Genomic DNA, 17930 nt, shown 5'->3' on the forward strand with positions numbered 1-17930 from the left:
TTTCCACTCTGGCCCCAGGCCACCGCCATAGCCGCCTCCGGGAGCACCCGAAAGATAGACGAGCCTCCCCCGGCAAAGCCCTGACGGAACCGGCAGCCGCTCTCTGACAGTGCGTGTGACTGCACCTTCCCGTCCCATCTCCCTGCACAGTTCTCTCTGGAAAATCTAAATGAGGCTGATCCCTGCTGCAGCCTGGGCTGCTTCTCCTTCATTCAGTAGTATTTATTGAGCGCTTACTATGTGCAGAGCACTGTACTAAGTGTTTGGAATGTACAATCTGGCAACAGATAGAGACAGTCCCTGCCCAATAACTGGCTTCTCTGGCCTCCTTCCCTAGAGAAGCAGTGTGGTTCAGTGGAAAGAGCACAGGCTTGGGAGTCACAGGTCATGGATTTGATTCCCGGCTCTGCCACTTGTCAGCTGTGTGACTGTGGGCAAGTCACTTCACTTCTCTGTGCCTCAGTTCCCTCTTCTGTAAAATGGGGATGAAGACTGTGAGTCTCACATGGGACAACCTGATGACCCTGTATCTATCTCAGCGCTTAGAACAGTGCTCTGCACATAGTAAGCGCTTAACAAATACCAACATTATTATTATTATTACTCCTGCTGCAAGCTCGAGGAACGGCGAGTCGCATTGGAAAAAAAACCACCTTTTCTAGGAATAAGACCAGATCCCTGCAGTTGGACATTGAAAAGTGATCCGTTCTTTACCTTGGGGCAAGCGTAAAGTCCCCAAGGAGTGAGAGCGAGAAAGGGGATCTCCCTCTGAGCCCGCCGCCCTCCAAGAGGCTCTCGGTCCAGCCAGCGCTTTCTAAAGAAAGATTGGCTCGTTGTGGGCAGGGAATGGGTCTGCTGGGCCAGCTGTATCATACTCTTTTGAGCGCTTAAAACGATGCTCTGCACATAGTAAGCGCTTGATAAATATCACTGATTGAGGGAAGGGAAGCGCAGGGTGCAGGGGAGGAATGGGGAGATGTGAGAGGAGGTGGTTTCTTTAGGGCGCTGGTTCCTGCTGGCTCTGCATTAATCCTCTGTATCTGGGCCTACAGCACACACGCTTTTAGAATGCTTGGGAATTCGGCCTCTCCCATTTCTGGCTCCTCCTACCCGAGCCTATTAGACTGTAGCTGCCAGAGAGCGAGACAGGAGACAGCCGGGTGAGCATAGGCCCCGGGCTGCTTTCGCACACCTCCACCCTTCTTGCTTCCTACCTGGTGGTTTGACCACTTCCTCCTCCACCCCTCCCCGCTCCCCCCGATTTCATCTTCCTGGGCACACGTGCCTTGGGTAACTCGCTCTGGTGATCTTCTGCTCCCCTCCCGCTCCCCTTCTGGCCCGGTTCCACCCCACCCACAACTCCCTCTTCCCCACAGCCCCCAAGCGGGCCCAGAGAAGAGGCACAGTAAGATGTAGGCGATTCCCAAGGCCGTTGATACATGATAATCGTCTGGTCCTTCTTGTTTAGGAACAATCACAGCTGGAAAGCGAACTATTAAATATTAAGTCCCAGCTTGCCATGCTGAACGAAGGAATTCTAGAAAGGAAGAAGAGGATTGAAGGATTCCAAAAGAAAATTGATAAGGTGACAGATGTCAAGTTGTGTACGTGTTTGAATAGTTTTGTGGGATCGTGGATCAGGGGCCTTTACAGTTGAACTATGGCTGGAGGCCAAATTTGGAAATATATGCTTTTCCCCCTTGGTGGCCACTGAGCTGTATAAATTCTTGGATTGCTGTTTTCACCTTGGCACGCTCAGAGCATTTTTAGAGGCTTCCCAGACATTTTGTATCGAATTCACCAATTTTGGCCCAGCAAGGCAAAACACGGCTCGTGCTGTGGGTGACTTGTTCTTCCCAACTCGCCCTTCTCCATCTCTTAATCCTGCTGCCGGGAAGCTGCCAGAACCAGAGACAGAAGGGTTGCCCCCCCTCAACCCCCCCCAACAGTGCCTCCTGTCCGCAGTAAGCGCTCAGTAAATACCATTGATGGAGGCGCACAAAGAATTGCAGAAAGCAGTTGGCTTTACCAGTGTGTAATCCTGGGGTGGCAGAAGGGTGGGCCTCACTTCAATGGCTCACCCCCGGGCTCCTGGGCCACCAGGGGGAAGACTGGGAGCATTTCCCGACGCCTGGCATTGGCGGCTGGCCCCCTGGACTCCCAGCGAAGTCATTCATTCATTCAGTTGTATTTTTTGAGCGCTTACTGTGTGCAGAGCACTGTACTAAGCGCTTGGAAAGTACAATTCAGCAACAGTCAGCTAGGCCAGAGCTGCGGGGGGCCTCTGTCCCATCTTAGTACAGTGCTCAGCACATAGTAAGCGCTCAGTAAATACGATTGAATGAATGAATTGAGTGATTCTCTGATTCCCAGGAGCATCCCCTGCTCACTACTCACTGGCCTGTCCAAACAGTCTTCTAGCCAGAATGACTAGTGCTACTCTCTTTCACCGCAGGCTTCCCCCTGCTGGTCCTTTGCCTTGGCTGCACAACAGAAACTGCTAGAAAAGGAAGAAACAAACTGAGCCGTTCCCACTTTTGTATTTATATTGATGACTGTCTCTTCCTCCTCTAGACTGGAAACTCACTGTGGGCAGGGAACGGGTCTGCCTCTGTTGTAGTCTATTCTGCCAAGCGCTTAGTACAGTGCTCTGCACCCAGGAAGTGTTCAATAGTTCTTGGACCAAATGGAACAAATTTGTCTGAACTGCCAATGTGTAGCGGAAGGGATTGGATCAAAGTCCAGAGTCGTGGAACACGTTTCATTTGCCCATATCCGGGATCGCGATGTCCACGGTCGTTGTCACTGTGGCCAGGTTCACCTCTCCGTCTTCCTCTGTCCCTACTTGGCCATTTGGGGCCCGGGGGGGCGGGTGGGCCTCACTCCATCATTTTAAGGGTTGATTTTCATGTGCTTGGTTGGGGCTCACTCCCAGATCTTTTTACAACTGCATTAAAACCCATCCTGGGGTGATTTTAATACGTAGCCCAAAAGCTTGGAAAAGGATTCATCAGCTAAATGATTTGGTAAAGTTATATTAAAATCATCCTCTCTGGATTGTTAGCTCCCTGTGAGCAGAAAATATGTCTGTTTGTTGTTTTATCGTACTTTCCCAAGTGCTCCGTACAGTGCTCTGTAAGCGGCTCAATAAATAAGATTGAATGAATTAATGATTTTGCAGGTGGAAGATGAAATATTCCAGGAATTCTGTGAAGAAATTGGTGTGAGGAATATTCGTGAATATGAAAAGAAACATTTGAAGAAGCAACAAGAGATTGACAAAAAGAGGTAGCGCTAACACAGAGTGATTGGATGTCCTTGCCTCCCAGGGCCTCTAGTTTGTTTGTTTGTTTTTAATCAGTTTGTCCTGTGGTGACGATGGTGTCAACACACATGGTTTCCCCTCTCCAGTACCTTCCCCTGCTTCTTAATTTCAGATTGTGAAACCCTGCAAACCCCTCCCTCCCCCAACACCCGGCCCCAAAGGACAGGGACCATGTCCAGCTCTTAATTTTCTGCACGGAATAAACATTCAATATCAGTCAATGAATCAATCAGTGCTATTTATTGAGCACTTACTATACGAAGAGCACTGTACTCAGCGCTCGGGAGAATACAGTGCAACAGTCTGTAGACGTGTTCCCTGCCCACAAAGAGCTTACAGTCAATAAATATTACTGCTACTGCCATTACCCTTTTCTCTTTTTGAAAGGGCAGGCATAGAGAGCTTCGTCCATCAGCTACTTATGTCCCTGGGCATTTTTGAAAGTCCCAGTTCTAGTGATTGTTGGTAAAATCAACCCCAGATAAGTAGTAATAATAATTATAATTGTGGTATGTGTTAAGTGCTTTCTATCTGTCAAGAATCGTTCTGAGTGCTGGGGTAGATGCGAGACGGTCGGGTCCCACATGGGGCTCACAGTCTTAAGTAGGAGGGAAAACAGGTATCGAATCCCCATTTTGCAGATGAGGGAACTGAGGTGAAGTGTTTTGCCTCAGGTCACACAGCAGGTAAATGGCAAATCCAGGATTGGAACCCCAGGCCGTCTGCCTCCCAGGCCCGGGCTCTTTCCACTCGGCTACGAGGTGTGTCTAGTGCCTGGCCCTGTGAGCTGTCTACTTTCCCTCAGCACCGTAGCATCGCCTTAGAGTCTCCCCGTTCCCCATCGTCACCTGGTTTTTCACTCGGAGTCCGAAAACTACTCTCCAAGGCCTCCAGCTAAAGACTTTAAGGTGATCTAGAGAAGTGAGTTGTAAATTGGAAATCATCTTTTAACTGAAAAACGAGATCATTTCCCATAGTGTGGAAATGCGGGATTCAAAATGTGTGGTCTTTGCTAATTTTCAAAGAAGTGCCACTTTTGTTTCATGCAAACTTATCCATTTTGTTTCCAATTCAAATCTAAAATGGACTGTGGGCCCCAGTCAGTCAGTCAGTCAGTTTTTATTGAGCGCTTACTGTGTGCAGAGCCCTGTACTAAACGCCTAGGGGAGTAGAATGTAACAGACACATTCCCTACCCACAGTGAGCTTACAATCTAGAGGGGCCTTTTAATCTAGAGGGGAAGAATCTTGGAGTAGTTTTGGGAGACATTTAACTTGCCTTTTTGGTTTTACCTTTAAAGCCTGGGTGAAAAAAGGGCCTCAGAAACGGAAGTGTGTCCAAGACATCAGAACCAGACATCAGCATCCGACACCAAACACACTGGCTCTCCTATAAAATAATATGTGTATTAGAATATATTTGCATCATCGTGGTACCTCATCCATTTCATCTATATATATATATATAGATGCAAAGCAGTTGGGAATTCTCTGTAACGGTTACCCTGTGATTTAGCCAGAGAGATGTCAGAATCAGAAAAGTTCAAGTGGGACGTGGAGTGGGTCCAACCTAATCAGCTTCTATCTACCCTAGTGCTTAGTACAGTGCCTGGCACATAGTAAGCGCTTACCAAATACCATTATTATTATTATAAGAAGAACAACAACAACAACAATAATAATATCATTTTAAAAAAGATGGCCTGCTGATGGTGAGACTGCCCCCCTGGGGAGAAGGATCGCTTGTACTCCACCATGCTTGGTCCAGGAAATTTCCTGCCACCACCAGGACCCGGGCTTGAGTTGTCTGTGGAGGAGCAGGTATGGCTGGCACTGAGCTAGCCATACTCTCTCCCTCTCAGTCCCCCGTACCCAGCGGCTCAGCCAGCGAGGCAGCTGGTCCGGAGATCGGGCGCAGGACCCGCTATCCGGTCACCGCTCGGAGCGTTGTTTTCTGTTCTCTCAGACTGGAGTTTGAGAAACAGAAGACTCGGCTCAGCGTCCAGCTTGAATACAGCCGCGACCACCTGAAGAAGAAGCAGAGTAAGATACTGGAGTTGAAAAAAGCAGTTCACGGCGGGAGCGAGGAAATTGATGAGCTGAAGAAGGTAAATCTTACCGACGGGTGGCGGAAGCCAGTAAAGGAGACCTGGTACTTCTCTGTGCCTCAGTTCCCTCATCTGTATAATGGGAATTGAAACCATGAGACCCACGTGGGACAGGGATTGTGTCCAACCAGATTTGCTTGTATCTACCCCGGGGCTTAGTACAGTGCCCGGCACATAATAAGCTCTTAACTAATACTATAATTATTATTTTTCCGTTAGGATCCATGGAGGGGTAGGGTTGTAGGAAGGTGGGGAGACCGGGGGAGAGTGCAGTTGTCTTTAAAAGACTTCACTCGAAGGACACTCTGCATTGTAATGTTCAGGCTGCAGTCAGCAGAGCACTCAAGGGCAAAGCTTGAGAATGTACAACTGGAGTTGCACTCTCTGAGGTGAACTCTGTGCATTTGGGCAACCTGGTCTTCTGCTTGGCCAGCAGAGAGCCCAGGGCTCCCTTACCCACCTGGCCAGGACGTTTAAGGGGTGGGTCGAAGCAGACTGTAAAAAACCATCATCTTCTCTATTCAGGCTGAGAAAAAGTGCTTGCAGTTTGTGGAGGAAGTCAAGGTTCAACAGGCCCAACTCAGGAATCTGGTTGAAATGAAGAATTCTGAACTTCAGAACTTCCAAACCCTGGTGGAGGAAGCAAGGAAAAAGTTTTTGACTACTAATAGGTAAATATTGACTACCCGGGATATACAAAGTAGAAATGGTAACAATGTTGACTTGGCAACAGTGTTGACATGGAAACAACCTTAAAGCCTGTGAAATGGTATTAAGGAAGAAATTTGAGTCAGTCAGTAGGATTTGAGTGCTTCAAGTGGGCAAAATGGCCCCTATCTAGTAGGGGCATAATGTGGGCAAAGCCCTGTAATAAGCACCTGGGAAAGTGCAACAGAGTTAGAAGACACTCTCCCTTGCCCACAAGGTGCTTACAACTTCATTCATTCATTCAGTCATATATATTGAGCACTTACTGTGTGCAAAGCACTATACTAAGCGCTTGGGAGAGTACATTATAACAATATACAGACATATTCCCTGCCCACAACGACCTTACAATTCAATGGAGACAGACAAAATTACAGAAAAGAGAAATGAAAGGTTCCGAAGTCGATGTGTCCCAGTGAATGTAAATGGGGAGGAAGTTTCCAGCAGAAGGAAGGATGTGAGCCAGGGGTCGGAGACGGGAGAGACAGAAACGAGACAGAGTGAGTCGGTTTGCCTGAGAGAAATGATGAATGCAGCTGGGGTGGTTAACTAGCGTGGCTTAATGGAAAGAGCAGGGGCTTGGGAGTCGGAGGATGTGGGTTCTAACCCTGGCTCCACCATTTGTCTGCTGTGTGATCTTGGGCAAGCCGCTTAATTTTTCTGTGCCTCAGTTACCTCATCTGTAAAATGGTAATTAAGACTGTGAGCCCCATGTGGAACAACTTGAACAGCTTGAACACATAGTAAGTGCTTAACAAATACCATTATTACTATATTATTATATTATCATCATATTATTATATTATTATTATAAGTAAGAGGGAGAGAACCTTGGGACTGCCTTGAAGCCAGCGGTCATGGGTGTCTGAGGTGGAGAGGACTAAGCTACCAATGAGGTATTTCGAGGAGCGGGGAGAGGTACCCAAAGCCCGCTGTCAGAAAATGAGCCAGACAGCAACACGAAGCGTGGACAGGAAAGGGGAGAGACCAGAGACGGGAAGTCGGCGAGGATGGGAATCAGTAGTCAAATTGGAGCGTGACGACTGCCTGGAAGAGGTGGGGCAGAGTCGAGAAATGTTGTGGAGGAAAAACCGGCACGATTTAGTGACGGGCTAAGAGGGAGGAGTCAAAGACCCTGCCCACAGCTGCCTACTTAGACCGGAAACTCAATGAGGGACAGGGACCGCGTCCAACCCGATCATCTTGTATTTACCCCAGCGTTTAGTTTGTTTGACCCATAGAAAGCATTTCGACAAATACCACTGAAAAGGTTTGAAAAACATTTTGAGAAAAGTCGAGGTGTCGACGGGATCTCTCTGAGGAGATTTCCTAGGGGCAGGAAGGAAATGCAGGATTGCGAAGGAGATGAAAGGTTAGGCCTGGCTAGGCAGGTTTGGACATCATCTGCCTAGAGACTCCCACGAAGCCAAGGGAGACGACGAGCTCTTTAAGGGCGTGAGTGGAGATGGCGAATAGAAAGGGGCCCGGGACAGAGCCCTGAGAGGGTAAGCGGCCGAGGAACAACCGGCAAGGGACCTGATCGGTACAACCCAGGTTAGAACAGCGTCTGCTCCCGCTTTCTGTTTCCCGTGGCTGAGCTTGCAAAGCTCCTGAACGCGTAGTTCCCGGGACCGCTTCGGGTGACGGTGGGCACCGCCGACCTTCCCTTCCCTGTGTGCCTGCAGGGAAGTGGGCACCCTACAGAAAGAAGTGGTAGCCATCGAGGCCTCCCTGGAACAGAAGAGGCTAGAGAGGCACAACGTGCTCCTGGACTGCAAGGTGCACGACGTCGACATCCATCTCGTGTTGGGCTCCTTGGACGATATCAGCCAAGTGGAGGTAACTCAGCCAACCTGGGTCTCTCCTCAGCCAACCTGGGTCTCTCTCGACGCTGCTTTCACTTGTTCCCTTCAGGGATCCAGGCTGCACCTCGGTCTATCTCTTGGACCAAAGCAGTGGAGGGTTTGGAGTATCTTAGGCCCAAAGAGCCTGGGAGTGATTGCTCCGACAGCCTCCGGTTATTAGGGTGATGGTAGCCCTCCCCTCCCCCATCTGCCTTCCCCTGGGGTTGGCCTCTAGTGAGCACCCCAGCCCTAGTGGAAAGAACAGGGGCCTGGGAATCTAAAGGACCTGGCTTCCGACCTCGGTTCTGCCATATCTGCCACGCGACCTTGGGCAAGTCACTTTACTTCTCCATGCCTCAGTGACCTCATCTGTAAAATGGGGATTAAGACTGTGAGCCCCCTATTGGACTGTGTCCAACTCGATTTGTTTGTATCTACCCCAGTGCTTAGACCAGTGTCTGGCACATAGCGTTTAACAGAAACCACAGTTATCATCATTTTTACTATTATCCCCTAACACTTAAGCACCCTACTGCCAAAAAGAAGATGCAGGTGAGGTGGGTGTCCCTTCCCTGCCCAGACCACCCCTTCCGACTCACCAGCTCCCAGTGCTGACGAGGGACCCCAGGGTCCTTCCACCCCTCCCGCCTTCCTCCCGAAGACCACAGGCCCAAACCTGCAACTCTGCTGCCCGGTTTTCCCCTCTTTGATCTCCTGTGTGGCCAGGCCATGCTCAGCTCTTCCTCTGGGTTCAAAACTTACAGGGCGGTCAGTCGTGGAGTCCACCCCGCTTCTCCCCAAGCTTGGGAAAATCCCATGTCATCTCACCGTTAGTCAGTTTCCTTTCTGAGCTTTTAATCAGCTTCCGGCTCTGGGCCACAACCGGAAAATTCTCCAGGTGGAGCAGAGCCCCCGACCTATCCGTGCCCACTCACTGGGGGAGGGAGGACGGTGGTCTCCGCCGCCACTTCCTGAACTGGCCAGCCTCACTCGGTAATCCCGGGCCCCTGCCGGAAGACACCCGAAATGGAGGCTTTCTGGCCTGCTCTTCCCAGTTCCTCCCCGTCCCCGAATCCTGAGCCCAGACACGGTTCACTAGCAAGGGCCTGGGAGGTGCCGGAAGGCCCTTTCCTGGGCAGCGGCAGCAGGCCTGCCTGTGGCCGGCTGTTACCTGGCCATTAGCCGCTCGAACTCCTAACCCTCTCCACCCTGGGTTGGCACATTTGGGCTCTGCTCCCCAAGCTACAGGGAAGATCCTCTCCGGGAGGTCGACCCTTGACGGGGCTTGGAAGTCAAACTGACCCGTGGGGGCCGTGGCGTCTCAGTCTACCTCCCCGCTGCCCCCGGGGGGGCATCGTCCGGCTCCACACCACATCCTGGGCAAAGCGGCCAGCGGAATGTTGGGTTTTCACGGAGGGCAGATGCTCGCTGCCCCGGAGTGTCCAGGAGATTCTGTCCCTACTTTCCGAACCAAAGCAGCGGTCTTTAAAAGCACCGGTTTGGAAAAGTTCAGCCCTGCCTATCCGTGAAATCCATTTGGCTTCTGGAGTTCATTCAATAGTATTTACTGAGTGCTTACTATGTGCGGAGCACTGTACTAAGCGCTTGGAATGTACAATTCGGCAACAGAGTTCGATTCCCAGAGTCCAAGAATGAGCTCTCAGTAGCGTTGGCTTAATGTCCCTAGTTCCCAAGATCTCCTAGGCTCCGGAGCAGGCACCAGAGTCCGAGGAGAGCAGGCACCGTCCCTCCTCCTCCCACCTATTGGTGCGGTCGGTCTTGGTGTCGACTTCGGATCTGCAGCCAACTCGGAACCGAGCCACGAACAGGGAATGCCTTCAGTCTTTTAAGAAGCGGGACTCACTGTGGCAGATAACGCCAACTAGGTTTTGGCATTTGTTTTTCAGCCCGGAACAGAGCCAGAGAGCACCCAGGCCACGTCCGTCATCTTCGAAAGGGAAGCGGCGATTGAGATAGACTACAGAAGTCTGAGAGAGGATCTAAAGGTGAACCTTCTCGCCTCAGTGTGTGGTGTGAGGGGAAAAAAAAAACGGGACCATATTTGTCTTTGTAATTTGCATTTATAGGAGGGCTGCACCATTTCGGGGAACTAATGGTTTACTGGTGGTAACGTTTGATGAGCCTTTGGCCTTTGAGACTCCAATAAAAACTCGGTTTTCTAGACTGCCCAAGGTTAGGACAGTCCAGAAATCTGGCTCTTCTGGAAAATGGAATTTGGGGGTTCTCTGTGAAATGCCCCAGCAGTGGGGTCGGTTCATCCTCTGTCTGGTTCAATCTTTAAAGAAAAAGCAGGCCAGAGCAGAGGACTGGGCAGTACCATGGGCAGTACTGAGTTGCCTTTGGGCTGACGGATAGGGCCAGGGGACAGTCCCCAGGCTTCAGCGTCCACTGGGGCCTTTGCAGCTCCCTTTTCCTCCCCGGGGCCTCCTGGCATTTCCGGGCTTTTTCCAAGCCGACGGTCCTGAGGCTGGTTCAGATGCTCGAGAGTTTGGTGGAACGGCTTTGACTGTGGCTCCCTTGGACGGGCTCTCATCTGACTTGTTTCTTCTCTAGGTCAGCCAGGCCCAGTTCGGGCCGATAACGGGCTTCCTTCCATCTATGTGGGGAGGACAAGGTTATGGAAAAAGCTGGATAACTAGGTAGATGCCAGTCTAGTTTCCCTCCTCTTTCCAGGAAAGGGAGGGCTCACTTTGGGAAACTTGCCCAGAGGGAGCTGGACTCGGGGAGGAGCCGGTGAGGGGACGGAAGGGAGGAAAAGGTGGATTTGCCAGACCCCGTCTGTCACCATTCTGGCGTCTGGGGTCTGAGGGTGGGTGGGGTTCTCACACCCCTCTCCCACAGACTTGCCCCGGACAAGACCGGCCTTGTGGTGGTCCGCCCGGCCACTCCGCCTCGGGCCTGGGGGACCGTCCCAAGCCTGGCTCGGGCAGTGGGAGTTGGGGCCCGACACCCTAGAATGCTGTTTCGTCTTTCCCTGCCGTCCTTTCTTTCCCCCAAGTCCAGGAGGTTGGAAACGGCAAAGGGGCCCGGTTCCTCCTTGTCCCGTTCTTAGGAACTGCGATCGGACAAGGAGGTCCAGACCCACCTCGACCACCTCCAGAAGCAAATCGAGGCCCGGGAAGACATCCTGATGAAGACAGCTGCCCCGAACATGCGAGCCCTGCAGAAGTTGCAGACCGTCCGAGATAAGTTCCAAGAGTCGGCAGAGGGTAAAGCCCAGCGACCATTAGACCTCGAGGTTTAACCTCGGGAGCGGGTGAAGCTTTCCCCTTTCTGGAATACTTTTGAATAAGCGGACCTCCTCCCCCTCTCCCGCCTGCCCCCCGTTTCAAGACGGGGACGGAGGAAGTGGGGATTGTGGCCCGTCCCCACCTCCACCCCCTCAGCGAGCTTGGCGGCCGTGTTAAAAAGCCAGAGAGAAAACAGTTTCCATGGCACAGAGCCAGCCGGCAGTCCCGGCGGGCCACGGGTGACCGATGGGACATGAGTCACATGGCCTCCCCTCTGCCCATTCCCTCTCACGGTAGGGGTTTGGACCCCACCCTCCTGGAGCAGGGCCTGGAAACACAGTTTGGGCCTTCTAGGATTCCCCCTTGTTGTGTAGCAGGGAAATTTACGTCCCCCTGCCGTCAACTTTACGAGTGTTTAAAATTCCTTCCCTTGTGTCGATACAAACCATCAGGCCCCCAGACGCCCCGCCGGTCCTCGTAAGCCTTGGGACATCGGGCCCCTTTGCAGACTGGGGCCCTGGCATCTGAGCGCCCCGCTGCTTCCACGGGACTCGCGTCGGGCCCCCCTCCATCCGACCCTCCCGGGCCCCAGCTAAATTGGGGGCCCTTTTCCAGGCGGCTCGGCTCCAGGTCAGCCCCCGAGCAGATCGGAGAGAGCTCACGGCGGGACCATCCTCCAGGCTGCTCCCCTTGGTCTAGTGGGGCTTCCGGGTTCCCCAGAGCCGATTCTGGGGTGGACCCGGGACAGACCTCAAACGTTTGGAATCGCAGTTTTCCTCCACGTCGTCCTTCCGCTTTGAATTTCGATGGAGCGAGATTCTCGGGAGCTTCCTTTTGGGATCATCAGCCACCCCTTGCACTCACCCTTCCCAGTCAGGTGACCGCCCTCCCTCTTCCGTAGCTTTTGAGGCCAGCAGAAAGGAAGCCAGGATCTGTAGGCAAGAATTTGAACAGGTGAAGAAAAGGAGATATGACCTCTTCAGCCAGTGTTTTGAGCACGTCTCGGTGTCTATCGATCAAATCTACAAGCTGCTGTGCAGAAACAGCAGCGCTCAAGTAGGTATCGTTTCGGGGCCTGGGTCAGTCCCGCCGGAGGCGGCTCGGCTCCCCTCTTCCGGAGTGAGAGAGGAGCGGCTCCGAGACTTTCCCGGGGCTCAGGCTAGGTGGGGCGTACAGTCGCGACGCCCCAGAGTTTCTTTTCTGGTATGCTTTGGCATCTCTCTGGTGCCTGAGGGTCATGGGGGTTAATTCTAAACGATAAGGCCCCGCAGAAGAACCGGGAAGGGATCCTGCCTCGCTGAGCAAGCCCGTCCAAGATCGTGGACCATTCTGGCTCGCTTCACTAGAGCCAGCTCTCGAGATCTGCCCGGCCCCAGGGATTGGACACTTCCGCAGGGTTGGCTTCCTGCCCCAAATCTGTTCGTTGACTCGGTTAAGCAAGCAAGCCAAGCCTAAGCCTCCCTCCTCCGGGTTGGGGACCAGTCCACAAACCAGACCGCCTCATTCAAGTCACCGGGTCCGCTCGACCCACCCCCCAATCCTCCCATCTCTCCCCAGGGAAGGGTGTTGGGTGCCCCGGAGACCATGTATCTAGAATGTATCTATTCTTTCTCTTTCCCAGGGCTTAGTACAGTGCTTTACACATAGCGACTGTTTTAACAAGCACAGGTTCCAAAGCCTAAGTGGATCGGGTGGGCGCTCCCGCCCCTCAGAACCCCCGGCCTGGTGCCCGTCCAGGAGGAGGAGGAGGGGAGGGAGGAAATGGAGATCGAGGGTCGCTCCCCTCGGAGAGTGCTTTCTTTCCGACGATGCCGGACCCGGAGCTCTATATGTATTGCAGGCGTTTCTGAGCCCGGAGAACCCGGAGGAGCCATACCTGGAAGGCATCAGCTATAACTGCGTGGCGCCCGGGAAACGGTTTATGCCCATGGACAACCTTTCCGGAGGAGAGAAGTGCGTGGCCGCCCTGGCCCTCGTGTTCGCCATACAGAGGTAATCCGGCCTGCGGGGAGAGGCCCCCCGGGCCTCCGATGATCCCAGCCGAAAGCTCTGGGTTCCCGGCGGTCTCTTGAGAAGGTGGATCGCAATGGAAAATGGAGATTAACTGTGGTATTTCTTAAGTTTCGTACTAAGTTCTGGGGTGGATACAAGCAAATTGGGTTGGACATAGTCCCTGTCCCACATGGGGCTCAGAGTTTTCAACCCTTTTGTATAGAAGAGGGAACTGAGGCCCAGAGAAGTGAAGTGTCCAAGGTCGCACAGCAGACAAGTGGTGGAGGAGGGATTAGAATCCAGGTCCTTCTGACTTACAGGCACGGGCTCTATCCATTAGGCCACGCTGCTTCTATTCCCCCAACGGCCCCCGCGAACAACCAACGGCCCGGGGTCCGTGCTACCCTCGCTTCCGGCAGGAATCACCATCTGACCTGTGCCGCTTGATTTTTGCCCCATTCTGCTTCCTGCCAGCAATTGCCGCTGGGGGTACTTCTCCCCCCCACGCAGCGAGGGGTGCCCTGGTTGGCGGGGTGGCCGGGGGGAACAATATGGCATTTTATATTCCCCCCGCCACACACACACCTTCTGCCATGGAGACAGATCATATTCCCCCCAACACTGGCAGATCGGCACCCAGCCGTTCTGCTCGGGCAGAGGTGGGCGGCGGGCGGGCTCCACCTCGTATGCACGGACCTCGTATGCACCGGCCTCGGGCCGGCGGCCTCTCGCTTCCAACAGACACTCCCGGGTCGCGAGCCCGAGACCGGAGGTCTTCGCTGACTTAGCGGAAATGTTGGGGCCCAGGCCCGGAAGGGGAAAGGATGGACAGACGGACCTGCGGGCACCTGTGGCGGGAGAAGGGGACACGTTGGGCAAACCCGAAGGTCAATCAGGGCCGGTGTGCCAGGCTCCCCTAGCAATCAGGACAGGAGGAGCGGGTGGGACGGACGGAAGCGGCACTCTGCGGCGGGGCCGACCTCCCCCCGCCCACCTCCGCCGGGCCCTGACGGCGGCGGCCACCCTGCTCCTTCCTTTCCAGCTTCCGCCCCGCTCCTTTCTTCGTCATGGATGAAGTGGACGCGGCCCTGGATAACACCAACATTGGCAAAGTAAGTTTCTGTCTTCCATTTGCAAAAAGAACCAACCCTGGGATCACACTGTAGGCAGTTGGCATTTAGCCACAGCATCAGCGACACGGAAGGAAACCCCAGGCCTCTCTGACCCTCCCTCGGAAGAGACAGAGTCAGAGCAGACGGCTCGGTTGCTCGTTCCAAAGGAGATCCGCGATCTAAGGAGTTAAGGGCCCTGATGCCAGACCGTTGCAGGGAAGGGTTTCCGGTTTCCTCGGTTTCCTCCTTGGGGCCGGGGAGCTCTGCAGAGAATGGATCCGCGCCCGCGGGAAACTGGCCGAACACGTTTTCCTTTTCTTCGCCGAGAGAACGGGGCCCGGGGAAGCTCCGCGGGTTACTCTCTCCTCCTCCCCTGGACAGTTGTTCATTTTAGACTCTCTGTTAGCAGCGGTGGTGGCGACGGCATTTAGCCAATCGTATGCATTATTAATAATAATAATTATGGCACTTATTAAGTGCTTGCTATGTGCCGAGCACTGTCCTGATCACTGGGATATATACAAGTCGATCAGATTGGACACAGTCCCCGTCCTGCTCGGGACTCACGCTCCTATCCCCATTTTTCACAGGCGAGGGAACAGAGGCACAGTGAATTTAAGTGACTGGCAAGGTCACACAACAGACCCGTGGCGGAGCCAGGATTAGAACTCAGGCCCACGCTCCATCCACTAAGCCACGCTGCTTCTCGCTTACTTTACTCTCCCTTTATTGAGCGCTTACCCCGTGCAGAGCACTGTACTGAGCGCGGGGGAGAGTACAGTACATCAGTAAACAGACACATTCCCCGCCACAACGAGCTTATAGTCTAGAGGCATCTATTGAGTACTTGCTTGGGAAGCACAGAATAAACTGCCGCGTTCCCTGCCCAAGAGGCCCCACTCCTCCACGGGAGGAAGACAGACACGTATTTACCACCGGAGCGGTCAAAATAAATACATCCCCGAGTCCTGAGGACCGTGAAAATCAGTTCACTGGGGCTCTACGAGATTTTAGCTATTGAACCGTCGACCTGACTTGCCCCGGACGAAAATCTGATCTGCGGATGCAAGGGCTGATTTGTTTTCTCTTGAAGAGAACACGAACCACAGTTGATATGAAAGAGAAAAAAAAATCGCATCAAGAGCAAGAAAGGATTGGGATAAAGAAAGAAGATAGTAATTATGGGGCTGTTTGTCAAGTACTTACTATGTGCCCAGCATTCACTGTACTAAGCGGCGGGTCGGGGGCTGGGGGGTAAGTCCACGTTGGTCTGTTTGGGTGCGGTCCCTGCCCTCCCCCGGGGGCTCCCGGTTACGGGGATGAGCCCGGAGCCCCCCCGCCTTCACTCCCGGGCGCCCACGTCCTGGCCCGTTGGCAAATCCCCCTTTCCCGTCTCCCCCGCACCTCCCTCCCGTTTAGTTTTGGGCCGCTGCCCACCAGACTCCCTTCAAAGGCGATAAAGGCCTCAAGGCCAGCTGGCGGCATCTGCTCCTTGGGTTCCGGGCCCCGATGCCCAAGGGGAAAAGTGACCAGTCGCTGCCTCTGGGAAGGCCCCCCGACCCAGGCCGCCTCGTCATCACCGTCTCCCCGCCGCAGCCCCTAAAGAGAGCCACAGGCTCAGAACCCAGCACCCGGAGGCTGAGCCCGGCGGGTCCTCTTCTCTTCCCAGGTGTCGAGTTACATCAAGGAGCAGAGCCGGGAGCAGTTCCAAATGATAGTCATCTCCTTAAAGGAAGAGTTCTATTCCAAGGCGGATGCGCTGATCGGAGTCTATCCAGAGGTAAGGATAACTGCTCCTCTCCCGCGTCCGCCTCGGAGCTCCGCGGCGGCCAGCCGGCGGTTCCCATTCCCTCCGGCCCGACCGCCTCACGGCGCGCCCGCGCCCCGCCCGTTGCTATTTTCTCCCAACGCCCGCCGGCCCGTGTCCGGGTCCGGTCTCTCCGGAGGCCCGCCGGAAGTCGGGCGGCCCGCTTTTCGAGTCAAAAGAAGGGCGCCGCGCTGCGGACCGCGGGCCGGCCGTGGTTCGTCGGGTCCCGCGACGGGCTGACCCGGACCCTCCCGTCCCCCCTCCTTTTCCAGCAAGACGACTGCATGTTTAGCCAAATGCTGACTCTGGACCTGACTCTCTACCCGGAGCCCGGAGAGAGCGAACGAAAGAAGAAATCCATGGGAAGCTCCAGGCCCAGTGACTAAGACGCCCCCTCACCGGTGCACGGTACCCGCCGGCTCCCAGGAGGTCGGGTGGTTCTTCAGAAAAATCCCAACCCGAATTCACCTGGGCTTCGAGGGGCGGCGGGGGAGGCGGAAAGTCCCTCGGACGGCCGGACTCCGTTAAACCTACCGCTTAGTTCCGTGAAGTTCCCGAGGTCAGAGGCATCCGAAGGAAGCCGAAGTAGCTGCCGGTTTGATTGTTGGGAACACCAAGCCGGGCTTTCTTCGAAATAAACTCCCTCGCTTCGGCGCCTCGCGAAAGAGCCGGGAACGGCCAGTCTCTAGTAGGAAGCGGAAGGGGTGGCGGCGGTCGGCGACGCGAAGGTCGCGTCGGCGGCGGGCCGGCGTCTGGGGAAGTGGGGTCGGCCCTGCCGTCGGAAGACGGGCGGGCTGCCGCCGGTCGCCCGGAGCCCCGCTCCTCCCTCCGAGTCCCCAGAATCGGGGGGCTCCTCGGGGAGGGGCGGCCCGTGTGTCGCCGCCGGTCGCGGTGGGTACCGTCGGTAACGATGACGGTATCTGTCCCAGCGCTTACTACGAGCCGCGCGCCGTACTAAGCGCCGGGGTGGATACGGATAAATGGGGTTGGGGGACGGCCCCCGTCCCACGCGGGGCTCACCGTCTCAATCCCCATTTGACAGATGAGGTCACCGAGGCCCAGGGGAGTGAAGTGAGCGGGCCAGGGTCACACGGCAGACGAGCGGCAGAGCGGGGGTGGGGACCCGTGACCTGCCGACTCCCAGGCCCGGGCGCCATCCACCGGGCCGTGCTGCTTCGTTGGAAGGCTGCTCCCACACCCTTATTCAAACTAAGGAGAGGAGATAGAGTGGGGGGCGGGGGGGGGGGGGGAGGGGAGTCGTCCACAGGGGACCAGAGAGCCAGCGAGCGACGGCCAGATCAGAGCCCGCACGCAAACCGGTCGCCGCTCACCGTGCCGCGAGCACACGACAGGTAAAACACACACGGTTTATTAAGGCTTTGTGTTCCGTCGAACAGACAGAGACATAAACGTGTTTCGGTCTTCCGTGCTCCAGACGGGAGTCCCCACCGCCGCCCCGCCCCCCGGCGCCGAGGCTCCCAAGCCAGGCCCCCGTCCTCAGTTCCACGGCCTCCCAGAGACCCAATGTGAGGTAGCGGGGCTCCGGGCCAGGGCTTGGGAAGAGCTGTGGGTCTGAAACAGAAGGCTCCGGTGGCGAGGCCCCGTCCGGGGGTCGGGGGGCGGCGGATGACGGCGTTCGGCACGGGGTTCCGCTGGGGAGACCGTTGGCGGCCGGAGCGCGGCACCCCGCTCCGATTCTCCTCCTCTTCGCCCCGACTCCTGCTTCACGAGGCCGAAGGCACCTTTTACTCGCGTCTCCGCCGAGGTCGGGGCATCGGATCCAC

At 54.9% G+C, this 17930-nt stretch overlaps 1 protein-coding gene across 1 annotated transcript in view; it reads left to right on the forward strand.

The window, feature by feature from the left end:
• The window catches only part of SMC1B (structural maintenance of chromosomes 1B), a 40539-nt gene extending 23726 nt beyond the window's left edge, over positions 1-16813 (forward strand). Inside the window, exons 14-25 of the mRNA XM_029079367.2 lie at positions 1469-1585; positions 3182-3288; positions 5291-5432; positions 5958-6103; positions 7826-7979; positions 9892-9990; positions 11058-11214; positions 12137-12291; positions 13076-13227; positions 14270-14339; positions 16009-16119; positions 16419-16813. Coding sequence (XP_028935200.1) covers positions 1469-1585; positions 3182-3288; positions 5291-5432; positions 5958-6103; positions 7826-7979; positions 9892-9990; positions 11058-11214; positions 12137-12291; positions 13076-13227; positions 14270-14339; positions 16009-16119; positions 16419-16532 — 1524 coding nt within the window. The 3' untranslated portion in view covers positions 16533-16813. The remainder of the gene's footprint in view (positions 1-1468; positions 1586-3181; positions 3289-5290; positions 5433-5957; positions 6104-7825; positions 7980-9891; positions 9991-11057; positions 11215-12136; positions 12292-13075; positions 13228-14269; positions 14340-16008; positions 16120-16418) is intronic.
• The last annotated feature ends 1117 nt before the right edge of the window (positions 16814-17930 follow it).

This window comes from Ornithorhynchus anatinus, chromosome 14 (assembly GCF_004115215.2).
Source record: "Ornithorhynchus anatinus isolate Pmale09 chromosome 14, mOrnAna1.pri.v4, whole genome shotgun sequence".
Classification (NCBI taxonomy): domain Eukaryota; kingdom Metazoa; phylum Chordata; class Mammalia; order Monotremata; family Ornithorhynchidae; genus Ornithorhynchus; species Ornithorhynchus anatinus.